This window comes from Neolamprologus multifasciatus, chromosome 10 (assembly GCF_963576455.1).
Source record: "Neolamprologus multifasciatus chromosome 10, fNeoMul1.2, whole genome shotgun sequence".
In the NCBI taxonomy this organism is placed as follows: Eukaryota; Metazoa; Chordata; class Actinopteri; order Cichliformes; family Cichlidae; genus Neolamprologus; species Neolamprologus multifasciatus.
Window position 1 is genome coordinate 22076438 of NC_140448.1, and position 19892 is coordinate 22096329.

The 19892-nt window shown below is 39.1% G+C and overlaps 1 protein-coding gene across 1 annotated transcript in view; it reads left to right on the forward strand.

Moving 5' to 3' along the window:
- stk32a (serine/threonine kinase 32A) overlaps positions 1-19892 on the forward strand; it is a 73192-nt gene that overhangs the window by 15000 nt on the left and 38300 nt on the right. Inside the window, exon 5 of the mRNA XM_085173950.1 lies at positions 5628-5801. Within this exon, the coding sequence (XP_085030076.1) occupies positions 5628-5801 (174 nt within the window). The remainder of the gene's footprint in view (positions 1-5627; positions 5802-19892) is intronic.

Consider the following 19892-nt stretch of genomic DNA (forward strand, 5'->3'; position numbering starts at 1 on the left):
ACTAAAGACTTCATTCATATTCAACTGCCTTCCAAGTACCAGCTCCCCATGGTCAGAGAGCGACTGAGAGGGAGAGCACATTCACAAGCACCGTTTCTTTCTTTCTTTTTGAAGAGACAGTGCTGAACTAGCTGAATTATAGAGCTGTATTAGTACTAAGTCAGTCATCTCCAGATCGATGTTGATTATTATCAACTATCATTAAAAAAAAAAAACTTAATGCACTCTAATCGCAGCGCAAAAACCACAACCATAAAAACAGATAGGTCTGTGTGAGTGTACGATGGTTTGTCTCTTTTATGTGGAAGTCTTTGGCAAGTCAGTCACTCCTCCATTTCCACCCCACACCCCCATCCCCACCCCCCAATTATGGCTAAGCCCTTTCAGTTTTTACCACCTTGTCTCTTTGACGGAAATCCTAGTGGGACAGGAAAACATGGAAACCTCAGCCAAGCGTGAGAGTTGGTTTTCTACTCGATTAAACTGGTTTCACGGACGGCTCTAGAGTGATATCGATTAACTTGATGGCCTGGCTGCCCTGAAGCCAACACAAAGTTGTGAACTCATCAAGTAGTTGAACAAGTAATACATTGAACTTTCATATTAACGTATGTGTTATTACAATACATGGTTATACTGACCATTGATAATCTACCAACCAACTGAACCCATCCCTCAAAAAACTCTTGTATTTCTTTTTCCTTTAACAAATGACAAGAACATTTAAATCCTGTAATGCAGGTAAAGTGAGAGCGCCATTCACAGTTTGATTTTGAAACATTTAAAAAATGCATTTATGCTCACACATTGCTTTATTAGATACACCGTAGTCCTTCTGTTACCTGCTTTAAGTCGTCATGGCCTCGATTCTGGAAGGTGCCGGTAACATTACTGCAGATTTTTAGCTGCACATCCATGATGCAAATCTCCTGCTCTACCACATCCCAAAGGTTCTCTGCTGGGTTGAGATCTGGTGACTGATGCCGTATGAGTACAGTGAACTCATTGTAATGTTCAATATCCAGTTTGAGATGATTTGAGCTTTGAAACATGGTGCATTGTACTGCTAGACGCAACAGAAGATTAGCACACTGTGGTCATAAATGGAGGCACATGTTCAGCAACAATACTCAGGTAGGCTGTGGTGTTTAAATGATGCTCAGTTGCTAGTAAGGGGGCTAAGCATTTATCCCCCACACCATAACCCCAACGCCAACATCCTGAATACAAGATACAAAGCAGCATGGATCAATGCTCTCATTTTGTTTTTATGCCAAATTCTGACACTTCTGTTCAAATGTTGAAGCAGAAACTAAGAATGACCAGAATATGCAACATTATTCTAATTTTCAGTTGTCCAGTTTTCCTTTGACGAGTAGTTATTTGAGTTATTGTTGCCTTCCTATCACCTCACTGCAATCTCATCCAGAGAACTATGCTCATTGGATATTTTCTCTATTTTTGGACCATTCTCTGTAAAACCCACAGATGGTTTTTCATGAAAATTCCAGTAGATCAGCAATTTCTGAAATACTCAGACTGGCCCATCTGGCACCAACAACCATGCCACATTCAAAGTTGCTTAAGTCACCTTTCTTCCCCATTCGGATGTTTGCTTTGAACTTTTGCAGGTGATCTTGACCATATCTGCATGCTTAAATGCATTTAGTATCTGGCATGTAATTGGTAATTAATGAACTAATTGGATGTATAATGAATTAAATGCAAAGAATAGGAATGTTCAATATTTGTGACCCTTTTTTCTCATATTTGTATTTCAGTCTATTAAAAAAATACCTAAATTGACACAAACAGAAATCCATAAGATTGGCTCATGATATCTCTAGTATACATGACATAAAATAAATAATTATTAAATAGTTAGTAGTAATGAATAAATTAGCAAGAAGCACATTTAATTCAGATGTAAAGATCAATTCCCCTGTCATAAAAAAAGTTGCTGAACTCAGCATATTAGAAGAAATCATCTCATTGTATACATATTAAACAAGTAACTCCTTTTCTTGTTTTGTGGCCAAGAAAAAAGAGCAATTAATGTTCCGTTTGTGTCTCCTAAATACTTGTGACAGAGTCCCGTTGTATTCTTTACCTCCTTAAATTGGCTCAGTTAGAGTTATTTACACTCCATGTGTGTGTGAAAGAAAGAGAAAAACACTTAAGGTAGAATAAGAGAGAAGGGATGAGAGACACAGGAGACAGCAAGAGAGCAAATGAGAGGCAAAGACAGTCAATCAAACGATTAGTAGATGGAGTAAAAATAGAGTCCATCCGACAAACACTAAAAGTTGTCTGGCGCACACTTTAAACCAAAAAAGACCTATTTTTCCCATCTTGGTTTGGAGTCTTTGGCAAGGTTTTTTTGCAACTATCAGATTTTCAGTCATCAGTATTTCACACATTTTCAGCATCACATTTAAAAATTTGCATACTTGTTCCTGCTATTTAACTCCTTACAGTTTATTTTTCTATAATTCTTCTGTAATTGAGGTACGCAGTAACAGGATAGCACCTAGACTGGCATATCCAAATGTGTGGTTCATTAGTTCTTCACATATCTTTGTACACAGAACTAGAGTAATATAATTAGCTAGAACATTTTTACTCTCCATGAACACAGTTGGAGTTGTGTCCTCCGAAAAAACTACAAATCCTGCATCAAAGTCAAGCAATGCAGAGAGTGTGGCGTTAATATGATGCGGGTTTGATGTGTGTCTCTTCCTTCTGTGCCAGACTCAAGCATCATATCGTTTTCCAACTCACTCTTCCTTTCTTTCATCTTTATGCACACACACAAGCATACATGCCAAACCACTCTGTCACTCTAGTTATATCTGCAGCAGCTGAAACTTTTCTTTTCCAGAATAAAATCTTGGTAGACTCCCGTTAAAGGTCCTCTTTTCTGAATACATTTTTTATTCTCATTGTCCCAACACAGCTATGTTTTGTACAATGTGTCATTATTCATTATGACCAGTTTTATTCTTCATCGCAACCTGAACTCTGTCAGACAAGCTTCTCCGTAATTTCTTTAAGACATCGTTCTTTAGAGTTTTTGAAGGACATTCGAAGTACTTCTTTGACGTTTGGGTGCCTTTTGTTCTATTCTGTGCCGGATGACCCCCCACATTATTGAGGTCCAGGCTCTAGGGAGACCAATCCATGACTTATTGCGTTCCATTGTGTGTTTTTCCATCCAGCTAGGCTTTTACTACATTGGCAATTTGTTTGACATCGTTGTTATGCTGAAAAATAAAGCTGTTAACAAAGAGATACTTTCCAGATGACATTATTGTTGGGTTAAAATCTGATGTGTTTCTGCCTTCGTAGTTCCATCAGTCTTAAAACTATGACAGAGCATCCACTGTGTTTTACAGATGGCTTCAAACACTCGCTGTTGTACCTCTTGCCAATTTCAAATATAGGTTTTTCACTCCATAAGAACTGTTGCACTGATTTTCACTAAAATCCTTCTGTAATATGACATGCTTCAGCCTTTCCTACATCTACACACACTGAGACTTTTTGATGAGGCTTTGGTGAATTCTTAAGGTCCTGTGTCACTTCTTCGCTGTATTTATGTTTTTATTCATAAGGACATGACTTTCAGATTCTGTTCATCTGCTGTAGATTTATTTTGGCTTGACACATTTTTAAGGATATGTTGCACACCATACTGAGATATGACAGGTTTTTGGCATAGATCTCTTTTGGAATCACCTTGTTGGTGCAAAAATACCATATTTTGCCTGGTTCAATGTAGTTGACTTTTGGGTAAATAGGATATCCTAAAGAGAGTCAGAAATAGGATTATCTTTAGGATAAATATTTATTGTTGCCTATAAATATACGCATCTCCAGGATGTCCATGCCACAGATAGTATTTCCAAACTCGGAGGCTGCGGCAATCAGATGTTGAGTGGTCTCAGCATTATCTGAGCCGTAGTAGACAGTTTGGAGTCAGCTTAATCAATCTCCATCCATCCAGTTCAGAAAAGCTTCACCTTCAGGGTGTTCACCAATACAGCCAAAAAAAGACATCCTTGGTCATTACACTTTGACTTTTAGCCAAGATGATCCTTTTCCGCCGGCAATAACAGAAATACTCTTTTCAAAGATGCAACAATTTCAGCTGTAGGCTGTTTGCATCCAATTAAATCCACATTTCAATCGAGTGTAGCAGCAGATCTGATATTTTATGCAAGATATGAACGTGGAAATGTAGGACACTGTGTTGCCAACTGTATGCAGAACAAAACCCTAGGCGAGCTTTGAAAAAAAAAAAAGCAGGCAGCTGCGATTTTTTTATACAATTTTTGCATAAATTAGTCGTGGGTGAGAAACTAATTAAGTCATTGTTTAAATGGAGTGAACAAAAAGTGCATCCCCGGTGAGAAGCTCAGCATGTAAAATCAATTATTTGTGCAACAGCTACTCAAAGTGCAACGCAGCGGACTTCTCGCTGAGACAGGCTGGCTGTGCATGCTGGAGCTTCAGGGATGAGCAGACTGATGACCGCAGTCACACTCAGCGCATTCTTCACAGATTGACACCAATACAGGACTATATATAGGCAAATATTAACTACTGTGTACTGTAAAAACTGTAAAAATTATGCAAAATTGAGCCCACGGAAAATTTAAGAGGAAACAAGAATAGTTAGCAAGCTATTCATTATACAATGACATGTGGAGACAACTAAGAAGGCACATTTTTTATCCTTGCCATACAAGTATAAGGATGATAGTGGCTCACATTATATTTTTAAATCGAGTGATGATGTACTTAAGTATATCTCAGGTGTATTTATATATAATTTGAAGGCTTTGTGCAGCACTTTGGTCTTTATAAACGGAAGAAGATGGATGGATGGAATGATGGAATAATATTTATTAAGACTGACTAGTTGTCTCACATGCCTCCTGTGTAGCCACCTCTGTGGGATTTTCTCATTTCTCTGAGCCTTAAAAGTGTCATAACAAGTAAAGCTTTGTCAAAGGACTCCAAAGCAGGACCTAGACCAAAGCATTCAGTTTACAGAAAGATTAGGGAACTGATCGGGGAACCATCCTAAACGTCACCTGAGAGCAGCGAAAAGGGGGAAAGGCAAGAGAGAGGAAGGGAGAGCACAAAAAACCCCAACCCTGACAGAAGGTTAATAAACTTTGCCACAGGCGTCACATAGACAGCATTTTCTGCAATGTGAAAGACTGTGATGAGTGTTTTTCTTTAGGCCTGGACTTAGAGGAGCACTTGTCCTCGGAGAGTATGCAAGGCTTCCCAGGTTGTTTTTAATAGAGATCATGTTGTTAAAACCCCGAAAGGTTTTGCTGAACTCTTTGTTCTTGTCAAACTTTTTATACTAAGGTGTTACACACTATCTTTAAAAGGTTGATTTGCCTGAGGTGCACAAACCTGGCATGAGTTCAATTTGCGCTTGTTATCTTATTTTTTTGCTGATGGGTTTATCACCCCCTGATTCCCTAGTTCTTTTCCCTCCTCCTCTTAAACGTCTCCTCAGTTTTTATTTCTTTCTCCAGTTTTCTTCACCATTTCCCTGACTCTTTGTTACCATGTCACTCTTCTTTGTGACTTATCTTTCTTTATAGGTATTCCTTCCAAGACGAGGAGGACATGTTTATGGTGGTGGATCTGCTTCTGGGCGGAGACCTGCGCTACCACCTCCAGCAGAATGTGCACTTCTCAGAGAGCACTGTCAAACTCTACATTTGTGAATTGGCTCTGGCTCTGGGATATCTCCGCACCAAGCGCATCATACACAGGTAAGAGGTGTTTCTATAAACTGACATTTTTATTACTCAATACATAGTTTTTTGTAATAACCTTTAATGATACAGTTAAGGGTTTGTTGCCCTCAGTCTCTTTAAAAATAACAGGACAAAAATAGTCTTCAGCATGTGTCCTCCTTATGCTTCCTGCCTCATTTTTCACCAGAGCTTGGGCATTGCGTACTCCTCTTTTCTCCTTGGCTGTTTTCATCCACATAGTTTTCTAATACTGCTCCACCACAGGGCAAGGTCAAGATGTCTTGACATTAAGGTCATCCCTGACACAACAGTTTACCCTCTGCCAGAGACTACGGCCATTATCAAATGCGCCAGTTCCATCTATGTTGCTGTTTTGATGCCTTACTTAATTTTCAAAATGCAAGTTAAGTGCTTTTCAGGCAGAAATATCTGCTGTTATGGCAAAACCACAAATCGGAGAGCCAATAAGAGTGTGCCTACTGCCAAATGTTATTATTTTAAGTTGCTGAATAACTCAAAGTGCATGAGATGTTCCATTATTGGCTAAGGTTTGCTGCCAAAATATATTAAGTACATTGAGTGTGCAAAATGACTGCCTTACTCGTGACATAGTAACAGACAACAATACAGCAACCCTGTATCATACAAAGAACTCTCTTCATTTACCCGGTTTATGCTTTACAGGATAGTTTTTGTACATTTTATGAATTAGTAGTCCATGAAAATTAGCTATCACTAATGATGTTCACTGAAGCAATGTAATGTCTGTATTAAGAACACCACTTATTGGGAATCCACATTACCTGAGTCAATTCCCACTGACTCAGGCCTCTGTTTAGTGTTTCTGTCCTGAGAACAAGCTGTCTTCCAAAGCGGACCTTAAGGAAGGCAGCCAGACCCACTGTCTACACCAGATTGATGGAAAAATTTCCCATATAAAAACGGTTTTGATGATGGCTCAGCAGAATAAATCATCTTTTACCGATTTTCATTCATTGATTTTAGAGGGCACGACAGGTTTTAGAGTGCGTGTCGATGGGCACACTTGATGAAATCCAAACACTACTGATTGACAGCAAAAACAGTTGATAAAATGCTTTCTGTGTACATTGATCTTTAAAATTACTCTTCCACTCTGATGTCTGAGCAAAGACACAAACATAGGAAAAAGACCTTCTCAGATCATGACTAATAGGAAACATCACTGTAACAGAGAACACTAATTTATCAACACCCCCAGATAACAAATTACACCATTTAACGTTAAGCAGGCTACTTGCTCTTGTCCACGCTCTTAAACCTCCACAGGAAAGAGAGGAGGAGAAATAAGTGGGACGGATTAATAATTTGCTTATTCATTCAGCCCATTGAGGGGTATGAATATTTAAATTATGTTTTCTATTTCAGTCCTGGAGAGGACAGACTTGCCAGTTGATGCGCAGGTGTTGGGGGCGTTTGTTTAGATGGAATCAACATCTTTTCAATCTGCATTCATTAGCTTCAAATAGGAAGAGGAGCTGAAAGTAACTCTCGGCTCATCTGTATGGAAATTGAATATATAATTTCCTCACTCAGACGTGGACGTGCTGACTTGGGTTCGCCGAGCGAATGCTTTTCAGTGGACGTTTGTGTGTGTATGCACCTGTCTATATGGGTATAAATACGAGACATACAGATTCTCTTTCCGTTGGTCTTTAATGATTTTGATGATAATTAGGGGAGCAATGATGATAATGACATTAATCACATGCAACACGATCACATGTTAATTATGTCATTTACAAGTTTGATCATGCCAGAGGTAAAATACGTATGGCATTAGCTTCTTCCATATGATGGCTGGATATCAGCATACGGTACTGATGCTTCTACACACACACACACACACACACACACACACACACACACACACACACACACACACACACACGTGTGTGTATTTATATCGTTGTGGGGACATCTCATTGACATAATGCTTTCCCTAGCCGCTTACCCTAACCCTAACCATCAAAAATGAATGCCTAACCCTGACCCTTACCCTAAACCTAACCATAACCTAATTGTAACCCTGACACTAAAACCATTTTTGTTTTGAGTCTCAAAAATGCCTTCAAACTCGTGGGGTCCCCACGAGGGCTGTTTGTCCCCACAAGTATAGTAAACTACCAATTTTTGGTCCCCAGGAAGATGTTAATACCCGTGTACACACACACAGACATACACAAACCCCTTTACTATTACATATATTATTTAAGTTATTAGTTGGTAGAACATTAAAATTTCTCGGATTGTGTCTAGTTTGAGTTTGTGTTGCAGCTCGTATGAGCAAATATATTGTATGTTGTTGGGTCTGTCTAGCACAGACCCACGCTGGAACGAGACAATTCTTGTCTGTGTGTATGTATAGATGTGTGTGTGTGACCCTGTGAAGACTCCCCAAAGCTGGTGCTAGGAGTCCAGCGGTCCACCTAAACAAAGGGCTCTTATACTTAAATAGATACAGAGTAGGTGTCCTCCTATACCATAAATCAGCAAGAGAAGGTACGACCTCTCTCATGACCTTAAGATGTGTCTGTATGCCAGAGTGGGAGGCACTCAGAGTCTTTGCAGACTGCTAAGGATCAGACCTCTATCATTATGCAATCGATTATAAAAATCTAAGCATATATGAGTATATATTTCTAAGCATAAATGACAATCCAACAATATAAACCTAACATATTTATGTTTGTTTTTTGAATCCGCAGCCAGTCAGATGCTTTCCAGATTGTAATGCATGGTGGATGAAAATCTGACAGTACTTTTATGTTTTCATAATTCCATCCGCTTTGAAAAGATCTCCAACACTACTTGCTGAAAGACAGAGCCGACACCGTTTTACTGTTCCACTCACTGTTAGACTTCTCTCCTGACCTCCTCTGTTATTATTACACTAATAATAATCACTAGTGAACCAAAATTTTCTAATTTGGATTCATGACTCCATATGATCTTCAGTCCAGTTCCTGTGTAATTTGGCATAACTCAGTCTTTACTTCCTCTTTCCCTTCCTTAAGAATGGCTTCTTGACAGCCGCCCTTCCACTGACAACGTTTCTGATGAACCTTTGATGAACAGTAGATGGATAAAGAGCCAATGCATCTCTCAGGTCCCGTGTCAGATCTCTGCTGTGGTATTTTACTGCTTTTTTCTTAAGATCTACCATAAATAGGCCTGGCAATTTGCCTTCCACTTGTTTTCTTACATTTTTTGAGGACAAACCGCACACACTGTTTATGATGCTAGCTCCTCGGGGATCACTTTGTTACAAAAATACAATGTGATCCCTGTAAAACGATGTTATCTTGGGCATTTTTCAAACTCAACTAAAGAAATGAGAAGAAATTATATATGTTTTTTTACATCAGGCTACTAGAAATGAAGATACCATTTAAAATGAGTTATTTGCTAAGATGTCCGCTATGTGGAGTATGTATAGTTTGGACCTTTTTTTATGCTTGAATGATTCATAGGTCAGTGCTAAGTGGCTTAACAAGCAACAAAAATACATTCCCTCGCTTTGAAAGACCTTCATAACTAGAGAACTATTGATCAAGAATTACAAGAAATTACAAGAAAGTCTGATTCCTTAGAAGCTTAATAATGACATTATATTGATAACTAAATAATGGGAGGTGGCTCGAGGCTTTTGCATAGTGTATGTAGGTTTTGGTGTCGTTTGAGATCAGGGTAAATGTCTTTTATGCAGTTATGTCCCAGTTATATTCTGGGTACCGTAATAACGAGACAACAATGGCAACATCAGCAGACATATCTATGTAATTTTCAATAATGAGTCCTTGCACGGTATAGTTTGCTGCTATATGGAAACATGAACAGTCCCATGGGAACATTCAATCTTAGCAACAGTCTTTCAGCTCATCCTGTAAGGAGGGAAATTAGTTCAGTGTCATCAAGGGACAATAGAGCAACCTCTGAGCATGAAACACAAAGTGGAAATATGTTTAATGGAAAATAATATTACCTTAAAATAGACTTTGTAAGTTTGGTATTGCATATGCTATTACAGTACAGAGGTACAGGTGTTGAACAGGTCTTTAAACATGGAGCCATAAAACAGATTTGTACAATAAAATGAAGATGACACAGCTTATTCAAGTATGAGTGCTTTAAATTTCATTTGTCAGATATACCAATTCTACATTCTAGATGGTCAGATCTTGCACTACTACATCACATCCTTTAGACATTAAACTGAAGCGGGAACTGTACCCAACTACCGGATACTTTTTACTTCTACCTTTTACTCATTTATTTTGTTTTTAGTTCAGTATCACAGGTGTTAGTCAAAGGTAATCTTTATAAAGCAGTTAAGGGTATTTTTGCAGTTAAACAACAAAAACTCTCTACACACCTAGGCTTGTTGGAATATGTGTGTATCCCTACTATGACTAGTTCAAAAGCACATATATAGTATATACATAGTGCTTAACGTGTTTATTAAGTCACCTGTCATAAAAACAAGCAAGCAAAAATATTTTTGAAATATGTTCAAAAAATGATTTAAAGCAAAAACTTACTCAATTTAAATTTTTATGCCATACTTTTTGCATTTTAATTAAAAAAACTAAATAATGGGATTTACTAGTCTATAGGCTTTATGGGCCATTAATATTTCTCATTTTCTGGTTCTCCTATATCTTGTAAACCTAATTCTGCATTACTTACTGTTTAACATAAATCTCTGTGAGAAGTCTGAATTATTTACATTAGACTGAGTCTCAATTATATGACATCTTCAGAGACTTGACAAATCCTTCCAAACAAGTGGAAAGTTAAATGGCAAGAATGCGGTGGGGGATGTGTGTGTATTTGTTTGTCCGTTCACGTGTGTGTGTGTGTTCTGTGGTTGTTTACCTCATCCCATCCTCTTTGACGTCAACAACAATTATCTGTGGATCCTCGGGTGCATTTCAGTGTTTCTTGGAATCCTCATAATGGAAAAACGTACATGTTGTCAACCAGTCTATGCTCTTAACGAGTCAATATGTTGCAGTCAGGAAACAGACTGCCCATTAAAGTCGTTAAAGGATTAATCGTTTGGCTTTTTTTAAAATGCCTTTTAGGACTCCCCTAAGTTAAAGCTTCAGTTAGGAATTATAACATATAAAGTCTGATTTTTTTAAAGTGCATTTATTGGGCTTTTAGCCTTTATTGTGTTAGGATAGTGGAGAGAAGACAGGAAAGCCCACAAGGGAAAGCATGCAGGCCAGATTCAAACCAGGCCTCTGCTTTAACACTATGGGTCACCTACTCAACTCAGTAAGTTAAACCCGAGCTACATGCAAGTTTAGTAAATAGTTACTTGACATTCAAATGAGGCATTAAGTTCAAAGGTTCTTCAGATGCTCCTTTATTTTGGGTCCCCACATGAGGCAGAACCACATGTTTGATTTGACAGAGATTTGGGTTCGGCACTAGGCTTACACTTGCTTGTGACCCCTTGAAGCTGGGTTTGTGTCTCATCTCAGTCTCACCTGAGGGACTTTTTGTGTGTTAACCACTACAGCGTGGAGCCACAGCTGTGCTAAATCCAAAGTTGCTGAAAATTACAAGCAGTGCATGAAAACAAGCACTTATATGATAGAACTTTAATAATATGTTATAGCACTGATTGCTGCTGCAGTGCATGCAATTATGGATTCTTTTATTAAAGTTGTCTTCATTTGCTATCTGCACTGCTTTTTTTAATGTACTGAGAGATAGCAATGTGACGAACTCTGACTGAGTGAGACTGGTAGTGCAGTACATTCATCTGAAGCAACTGTAGTTGATGTCCTCTTTTCCATTTCCATCATCTTACAGCATCCGAATGGTGAAGCTTCACAAGGACACTGTTCACTTTTCTATTAAGCTTACTACAAAAGTCAGTCTGTCACACCTAATCCCATCTCCTCATTTCAAGGCAAAAGTCTAAATTGCATATACTTGCATCATCAGATAGGCGTGGAGCTTTTGATCAGATTACCTAATGGCACCCAGACTGATATAGAATGTGATGATTTATTAGCTAAGCTTGAGCCAGAACCCCACCAGGGTACCAGCTAGCTGCATTTTGAGTTTGCTGCTCACCACAATGGCAACAAGGTGCTGGACATTGGCTTAGACAATGCGCGGTTTATGAAAGGATGAAAAGGAGGGTTTGTATTCAGGCCAGCATGCGTTTGCTGCTATGCCAATTGGCCAGGATGGCAGCAGAGGTTCATGGACTCAGTTAAAGGGGTATATTGGAGTGATTTTTGGGCTGTAGTCAGTTGGTCACCACCACATTTTTTTCATCAGCCACTTCAGTTGCCCATTGTGTCCTCATGATAGCTACAGTGCACTAGAGTGCTGGGGGGGGACTCTAATTGTTTTGGAGAAAGATCCAAACTACAATAATGGTACATTTTGTTTGACCAAGTCCTTTTTTAACTTGCAATAAGATTAACATTTTATGACATGAAACATTTTTGCTCCTTCTAATCCGGGAGGAACACCTTTCTTTCAGACAATCTGTGCAAGGGGAAGGAGTGTCTCTCACTTGCTGTGCAGCACGCTGGAGGACTGTGCTCTTAGTGAAAATGGTGGAAAAAAATAAATTTTCAAAAGTGTGGCTATACTTAAATATAATCAGTGCTGACATTACAACAAGAAATCTGCATGTACATTACATCCTGCAATGCATGTATGGAAAAATTCATACAGGTATGTACCTTGGCTCCATCTGATGCTTTCATGGATATGCCCGGTAAAGCTGTAAGGACCATTAATATACAGATGATTTCTGTCATTCATATAGATAACTTTAAAGTTAACAATACAGTGCTCTAAGACTAATAGTACAAAGTAACCAGTAATACAAAGTCTAATTGCTTTAATATAAACAATTTCTTATTAAAAGACCTTGACAAATATTAAATTGGTTGTACATTGTTATTATGTTGTATTGTTTCCTGTGGGATAGACCTTTGTTCTTGTCCAAAAAGTATTTTAAAAAGCTTCAAACTAAACTAGAGATGCAATGATCGACCAGGCAGGAATTGATATTGGCAGATTTTTAAGCATTCTTGGCCCTGACCCGCTGGTTAGCCTCATGTATAACCAGTTGCTAGCTGGTCGCTTTCATGCATGCACAACATCCACACAGTGCTGCAGTTAAGTAGACACAAACACACACACTTGTAGCCACATGCTATGTTGTTAGCGTGAAAGCTCTTCCCTCTGAGTTAAGATGAAAGTTGGCCAAAGTGGGACCACCACAAACGAGATTGTAAGAACAAACTTAATCAGATACTTAAATTGCTTTCATTCAGCTGAACACAAACATTTGAAAGAAGCCAACAAAGGTTAAGTGGCTAAAACTATCCAGAACTTAGAATCAGCCACCAGCCAGCAGCCTCAGAAACAGCCTCAGTATGAGCATAAGCATAGGTAACTATCAGACCAAGTGACATGAGACATCTTCTGGACCTAAAAACTAAGTCAAAAGAGTCAAAAGATACTGAAAAAACTGACAGATCCCATTGTTTGCTTTTGCCTCTGTGTGGAAACTAACCAGTCTATTTATTGACATTACTGTTTCTTATTAAATGAACTGATGCATACTGATACCTGATACCCAGCTGTTGCAGCAGCAACCCTATTTCAGCTAAAGAGGCTCTGCTTTTGCAAGCTCTTCCCCTCATCTCCTCTTTGAGCCTCTCTCTCACATGTATACACACATGCAGTACTCTCTACCTTTCCCTCATAATCTCTTTCATTATTGCTGCCTTTTTTCACCTCTTGTGCCATTTCCTCTTCCAACTTCCTACTGTATTTCTTATCCATGCTCTACTCTTCTACATCCTCGTTCTTAGTTTTTTCTTGTGCAGGGTCTCTTTCTTCCTCAGAGGGAGTGGCACAAACATAGCTGTGCTTCAAATAATTTATTTGCTCTTTCCGCCCTCTTCTCCTCAAGAGACCTTTTGCTAAGCTGCCGAAAGGGAATATGATCTTAATTCACCTATCTGCTTAAGTGAAGGTGAAAGGAAGTGGGTCTTCTTGTGCTCTAAAAAAAGGAGAAAAAATAGTAAATGATATGCATGGTTGCAGACAAAGTCATTACTCTTACTCTCCATCAGCTGTTTGAGATGGGGAGCATTTGTCAGGTCTTCAAGTGAAGTATCCTTTATTCATGGAGTGTGTTAATGTTTTATTTCCCAGCAGATGAAGAAAAAGAAAAAAAAAAACAGGAGGGAGGGAAGAGAGGGAGAGAGAAATTATATGCTCATATTTCATAAATGGAGATTAAAGTGCCAGCTGGTACTAGCTTTCCTCATTTCCACCACCACCACCAAAAAAAAAAAAAAAAAAAAAGCAACCCAAAAACAACAACAACAAAAAAACGGTGAATTGAGCATTATCTTTGTCGAAAATCTCCTTCAGCTCAGCCTCAGCTCACAGTAGCAGATTAAAGGATGGGAGGAGGTTTGTGCTGTGAACACGATAGACTGTTTACAAGCAAGTCTGTTCCAAAAAGATCACTAATTGGCTGCTTGTGTATTTAATTCACAAGTGTTCTGTAGAATTTAAAAAAAAAATAGAAGGAGGAAGGAGAAAGCAGCACATTCAGGAAATCCGAGGCAGACTGAGAGACAAGAAGAAGGTGATGAAAGACAAAGAGAAGAGGCAGAGAGAGAGAAAAAGATGACATTTTATTTCTTTTGCAACAATCTCTGAATGTTTCTGACTCTATGAATTATTCATCACCAGTAATTGTGATGAATAATTGCGCTGACTGGCTGCTTCTCGTGTCTGCTTCTCGTGTCTGCTTCTCGTGTCTGCTTCTCCTGTCTGCTCGCCGCTCTCCCAGAGTCCGGGAACTCGTCAAGGCCAACTTTGTTAACCGGGTCACAGTCTGCATTTATTGTTGAATAAAGAATGAACGTCTCTCTTCTCAACTGTGGTGCACGCAAAATATTGTTTACACATGTGGATAAACTACAGGACAGAGACACACACACACACACGCACACCTGTCTCTTTCTCGCACTTGTCAGAGCTGCTTGCCGTTAACAGGAAGACGAAAGGGTGGATGAGAGATGCAGCAGTTTGTTGGATTGGAGCAGTTAGTCTCTGTAGATCAAGTTGGGCTTTCAATTCACGTTCAAAGGCAGCGGCTGTCTGACTCGCTCTTCAGTGGCTGGTGGGCGTGGGTGCTGAGAACTGAGGGATTCTGACACTGTGTGAATCTGTGGTCGCGTGCATATTTCTGCACACAAACTGTGCATATCTGTGTTCATGTGTGTATTGCTTGTTGGGAGAGTGTGGGATGTAGCTGAGCTGAGGGCTTTCTGGGGCTTCCAGAGCTCCTCCACTCTCTTTTGTGACAGAGGGGGAGCGGCACGAGCTCATACAGCTCCCCGCTTTTATTCCAGAGGGGAGAAGCTACTAAAGCGGCCGAGCCATGAAAGAGCCTGTGATTAAACTGCCAGCAGAAAACTAGTACCGCCAATTTCACCGTAGAAGCTATGAATCGCTTTCTTTTTAACGTGGAAAACAGCAAGATTAAAGGATTCATATCAACAAATTTTGCATTTTGTTCAAAGATTTAACAAAAAACTAAAAGGAAAAGTCATGATGCCACATTAAATGGACTAACCGACTGTTAAATAATCAAGAAGATAATGGTCAAGTTAAATTGTAATAATGTATTTGCTATGTGGCTTTAAATGTTTGATTTGGCTTCATTCTTTAGATCTTCCTGCAAATTAACAATCCAATAAATACAACAATGAAGTCATAGTCACAGGATGTGCGTGTGGGCTAATTTTAGATCGACTGCTTAGTGTTTTTCATCGCATGTGGCAGATTGTTTGCCACTTTTACCGCAACATGTCAGAACAAGTCTGGCTTTCTTCCCCTAAAATCCCCCCAGGAGCCCTTACTGCTTCACAGTTCACATTTAAGCAGGTGTACTTCTGTCTTGTTGGTTTCAGCATGTGTATTATTACATGTGCTTTTTTAATGGTCTGACCTGTGTGTGTGGGTGTGAGTGTGCACACAAGCCTCTGTTCTCAGGTGTGTTGGCCTGGTCGAGTATCAGCGTGGTGTCGTATGACCAGGTACAGGGCTCAGTTACTCCTCTGCCTCTCATAGCATGCTGTAATGAGGCCATTAGATCCTGCTAATAGCTTGTAGGGTCAGTCAACTGAGAGAAAAGCTAAGGGGATCAGCTTTCACTGAGCTTCTCTGGCCCTTCATCAAATTCCTCACTCAGAGGAGCCCAAAATTTTGGTCACTTTTTCTATTTCACACTTTATCCCTTTAATCCTACTTGTTTAATTTGCTCTTTGTTCCTTTCTTACTTCATTTTCCCCTAGCTTCCTATATTTCTTCCTATTTCTTATTCATATCACACTCTCTCATTCGTCCTTTGCTTCATTTTCTCTGTTTATCCATACAGAATATCAATGATTTATGCATTCTGTGTTTTCTTAAATCGCCACTATTCCCGCTGTTTCTCCCGATTTAATGCTCTAGCTCTTTAATTGCATGCCTCAGGATTTTTTTTTAGCTTTTTTGACTTAAACACCCTTTTAGTGTGGCTAGTAGACCTCAAACTATTTCTTTCTTTTATTCCCTCTATTTAAATTTGTGTACAGGACTTTAGATATAAACTTAATATCTCTGTGCAGAGCATCACAGCTGTCAAATTATATATAAACTGTCATGATACATGCTTTACTTTTTACTTTTGGCTGAGAGAATTTATTTAAAAAAAACACCTTGTTCATCTAAGCAACAATTCTGCAGTACTCCAGCAGTGACAAACAATGGCTGATGATTACAAGTTGTTATCTCACAATTTAGTGGTTGTCAGTGCAAGAACGAAATATATTAGTTTTTTTTCCCTGCAATTTCCATTATAGAAAGGAAAGGAAACAAGTATAGCTCTTTCATCCCTTTTGCTCTGGGTTAAGGTGTAACTTAACCAAGTAGTCCAATCGTCACACAGTCCTGGTGTGGCTAAGGCTAAAACAGACACATGTGTTTTTTAGCACTAATAGGTGCTGCATTGCAGTTATCCTGGCTAATGCACACCTGACAAACAGCTAGCTGAAATGACCGGGTGAGATGTCTCATGTTCTCTGCAATGAAATTGAATTTTAGGCCATAGTGACCAGATACCTCACATCCAGATCACTGGAAACTAAATAATGGGAATTATTTTTCAAAATCCCAAGAATACTGAATGGGCTTCCACTACTCCAACTGTGATTATGTGGTCATAAAAACAAGGTAAACGGCAGAGTAAACATTCTCTGATTTAGTGCTGAGTCAAGGAAAAAAAACCCTGTGAATACTAACACTGCTTTTTTCCCTAGACAACATTAGTGCAGAGCCGTCTGACCTACTTTTGATTATGTGTGATTGAATTTATGTCAGCTGCTGTGAAAGAAAACTAGCATTTAATTCATGGGTCTTTCAACTGAATGCAAATTAGAATTGGTCAATGGGTTTTTTAATCCCTAGGTTTATAAAAAATATTGGCACTTCTTTTGCAAAAGCACTTTTATAAAGGGTTCGGCCCAACCAGTGTGTGGGACAATATTTTAAACAAGAATATTTTATGTTATTAGCTTAGTTCCCTTTAGCTAAAACTGTGACTTAAAGGTGAGTTGAAGAGTTTTAAGTAATCAGCAGAAATCCTTGTAATTGCAACTGTAGCTGGATGGATGGATGGATGGATGTTAGTTACATATGTATATTAATATATTCACTCTCTGGATCATTCATTATAGGCTTGACACCTTCCTATTTCACCTTCAGAACTGCCTTAATTCTTCGTGGCACAGATTCAACAATGCTGGAAACATTCTTCAGATGTCGTTGTCCATGACAGCATCACACAGTTGCTGCACATTTGTGTGCTGCACAAGGCAAATCTCCTGTTCCTGCACATTCCAGTGACCTGCTGGATTGAGATCTGGTGTCTGTGGAGGTCATTTGAGTGTTCACGAAACCAGTTTGAGATGAGCCTAATGATTGTTACTAAGGGTCCTAAAGTATGCCAAAAAAAGTTGCTGTGTGGGAAAATCCCAGTAGATCAGCAGTTTCTGAAATACCTGACCAGTCCATCTGATACAAAACCCATGCCACACTCAAAACAACTTAAATCACCTTTCTTCTCTTGACCGTATTTAAATGCCTAAATACATTGGGTTGTTGCCATGTGATTGACTGATTAGATATTTGCATTCTGCTATTTTCCACTGCTGATGTGCAACTTCTTGCAGCATTCTATGGATCATGGGAGTTTTTGAAAATACAATGGGAATATTTTCAAGTCAAAACTTGCTGTTTGCTTGCTCATTTATGTCGACTGCCAAAAGACAAAGTCATTCGTGGTCATCATGGTCATCACCTCTATCTCAGCAGCTCGGCTTTTACCATGCACCAACTCCTAATGAGACTTGCCGCTTTGCTTTATCTCTTAAGCCAGGTGTGTCGGCCCCTGCTGCTTCCCGTGGCATCACAATGACAGCTTGGCCTTTAGCGGTAAAAGATGCTCCCTTGTTCTCACTTGCAGTGTGCTTTTTTAACGGCGACACATGCCCCTCCTCTCCCCCTCAGTGCCAGCTTTTGAGGCAAATGTCAGCTAATTAAGGGTTACATGGTCGACCTTTCTTACCCCCGCCTGGGCCTGTGCCACTCGATCTGCCAGTGAGCCAAGTCTAATGCTACAGGTTCTCCTTGTCTCCAAGAGTGTTCAACACACACAGACACATATGCACACAAAGCCACACAGAGAGCCCAGGTCAGTGTGGCCTTTGATATGCTAAGTCCTGCTGTGCTCCTATATGCAAAAGACATAATTAGATGAGACACCCACTAACAGTGAGGATGCGCAACCCAATATGTGTAAGGTATTATTCAAACACTGATAAAACTTCATTTAGCATGGACTACTACTATACTGTTTCTGTCTCACATTATGAAATACACCCATAGCCTGATTACAAATCACATTTTTACATGAAAAACACTCAGCTCAATTGATTGTGTTATCATGATCCGATTTAATGCAAACACAATATGCTCCTCTTAGATGTCTTCATTTAGTAAAGTTGATGTCAGAACGAATGCTGCTTGATCATCAAGCAACAGTGGAGCATTTGAGGAGGACTCTGAATATTGAATATCATTACTCCAGTTCAAAGCATTTTAGAGCAGTGGTGATATGTTCCAGAGACAAGAGAACAGAGTGAAGCTGAGAACACAATGTACCCTTCCAGTCTTTGAATCCAGTCTGCAGCCACACCGGCACATCAGTCTCACACAGGGAGGATGGTAATTAGCAGAATATGACACTGTGCGCCACTTTTAAGTTTGTGCTTTTGTGTGTGCCCGAAGAGTTTTAGGTTTCAGTGTGTTTGCTAGAAGGCACCAAGGTGAAAAGGTGAAATGCAAAGAAGTGTGTAAGCACATAGGATATTAGGAGTGGTCCCAGTGGAGCAGACAGTGTCATGGTATGGAAAAGACAGATGACGGTGTCAAATACAGATAAATGAAAACAAGGAAAAGTGGAGAATAACGATGCTTTGAACTTTAAAAATGGCCAGGAGGGAAATCATTGGACACTGAACTGTTCTTTGAAGTTGCTGATTGTCATCAGGGATCTTGGTATTGTTGCAGATGCCTTTGTCACTATAACAGTTTGGGAAACAGCAGTCAGTGTTTCTCTGTTTAAATTAATTTCCACCCTGACAGTTAACTTCCTGTAGTTCTATGGTTCCTTTTTTTTAGTACACATTACTTAGTCCTCTTGTTTTCAATGAAGAGGAGAAAAGAACACACTATATTAAAAACATAAAACTAAAAATAGGAACAAAATCTCCTAGCAAAAATAATCTGTGTGATAAATGAATATTTTTTTCCAGTTAAAAAATAAAATAAAATAATAAATAATAAGATAAATAAAATGTCTGAACTAAAGTAACGAAATTGAAACTTTCACTGGAAGCAGATTCTTTCTTTCTTTTTGTGTGCTTTATTTTATTTTTTGCTGATTAAATAATCTTA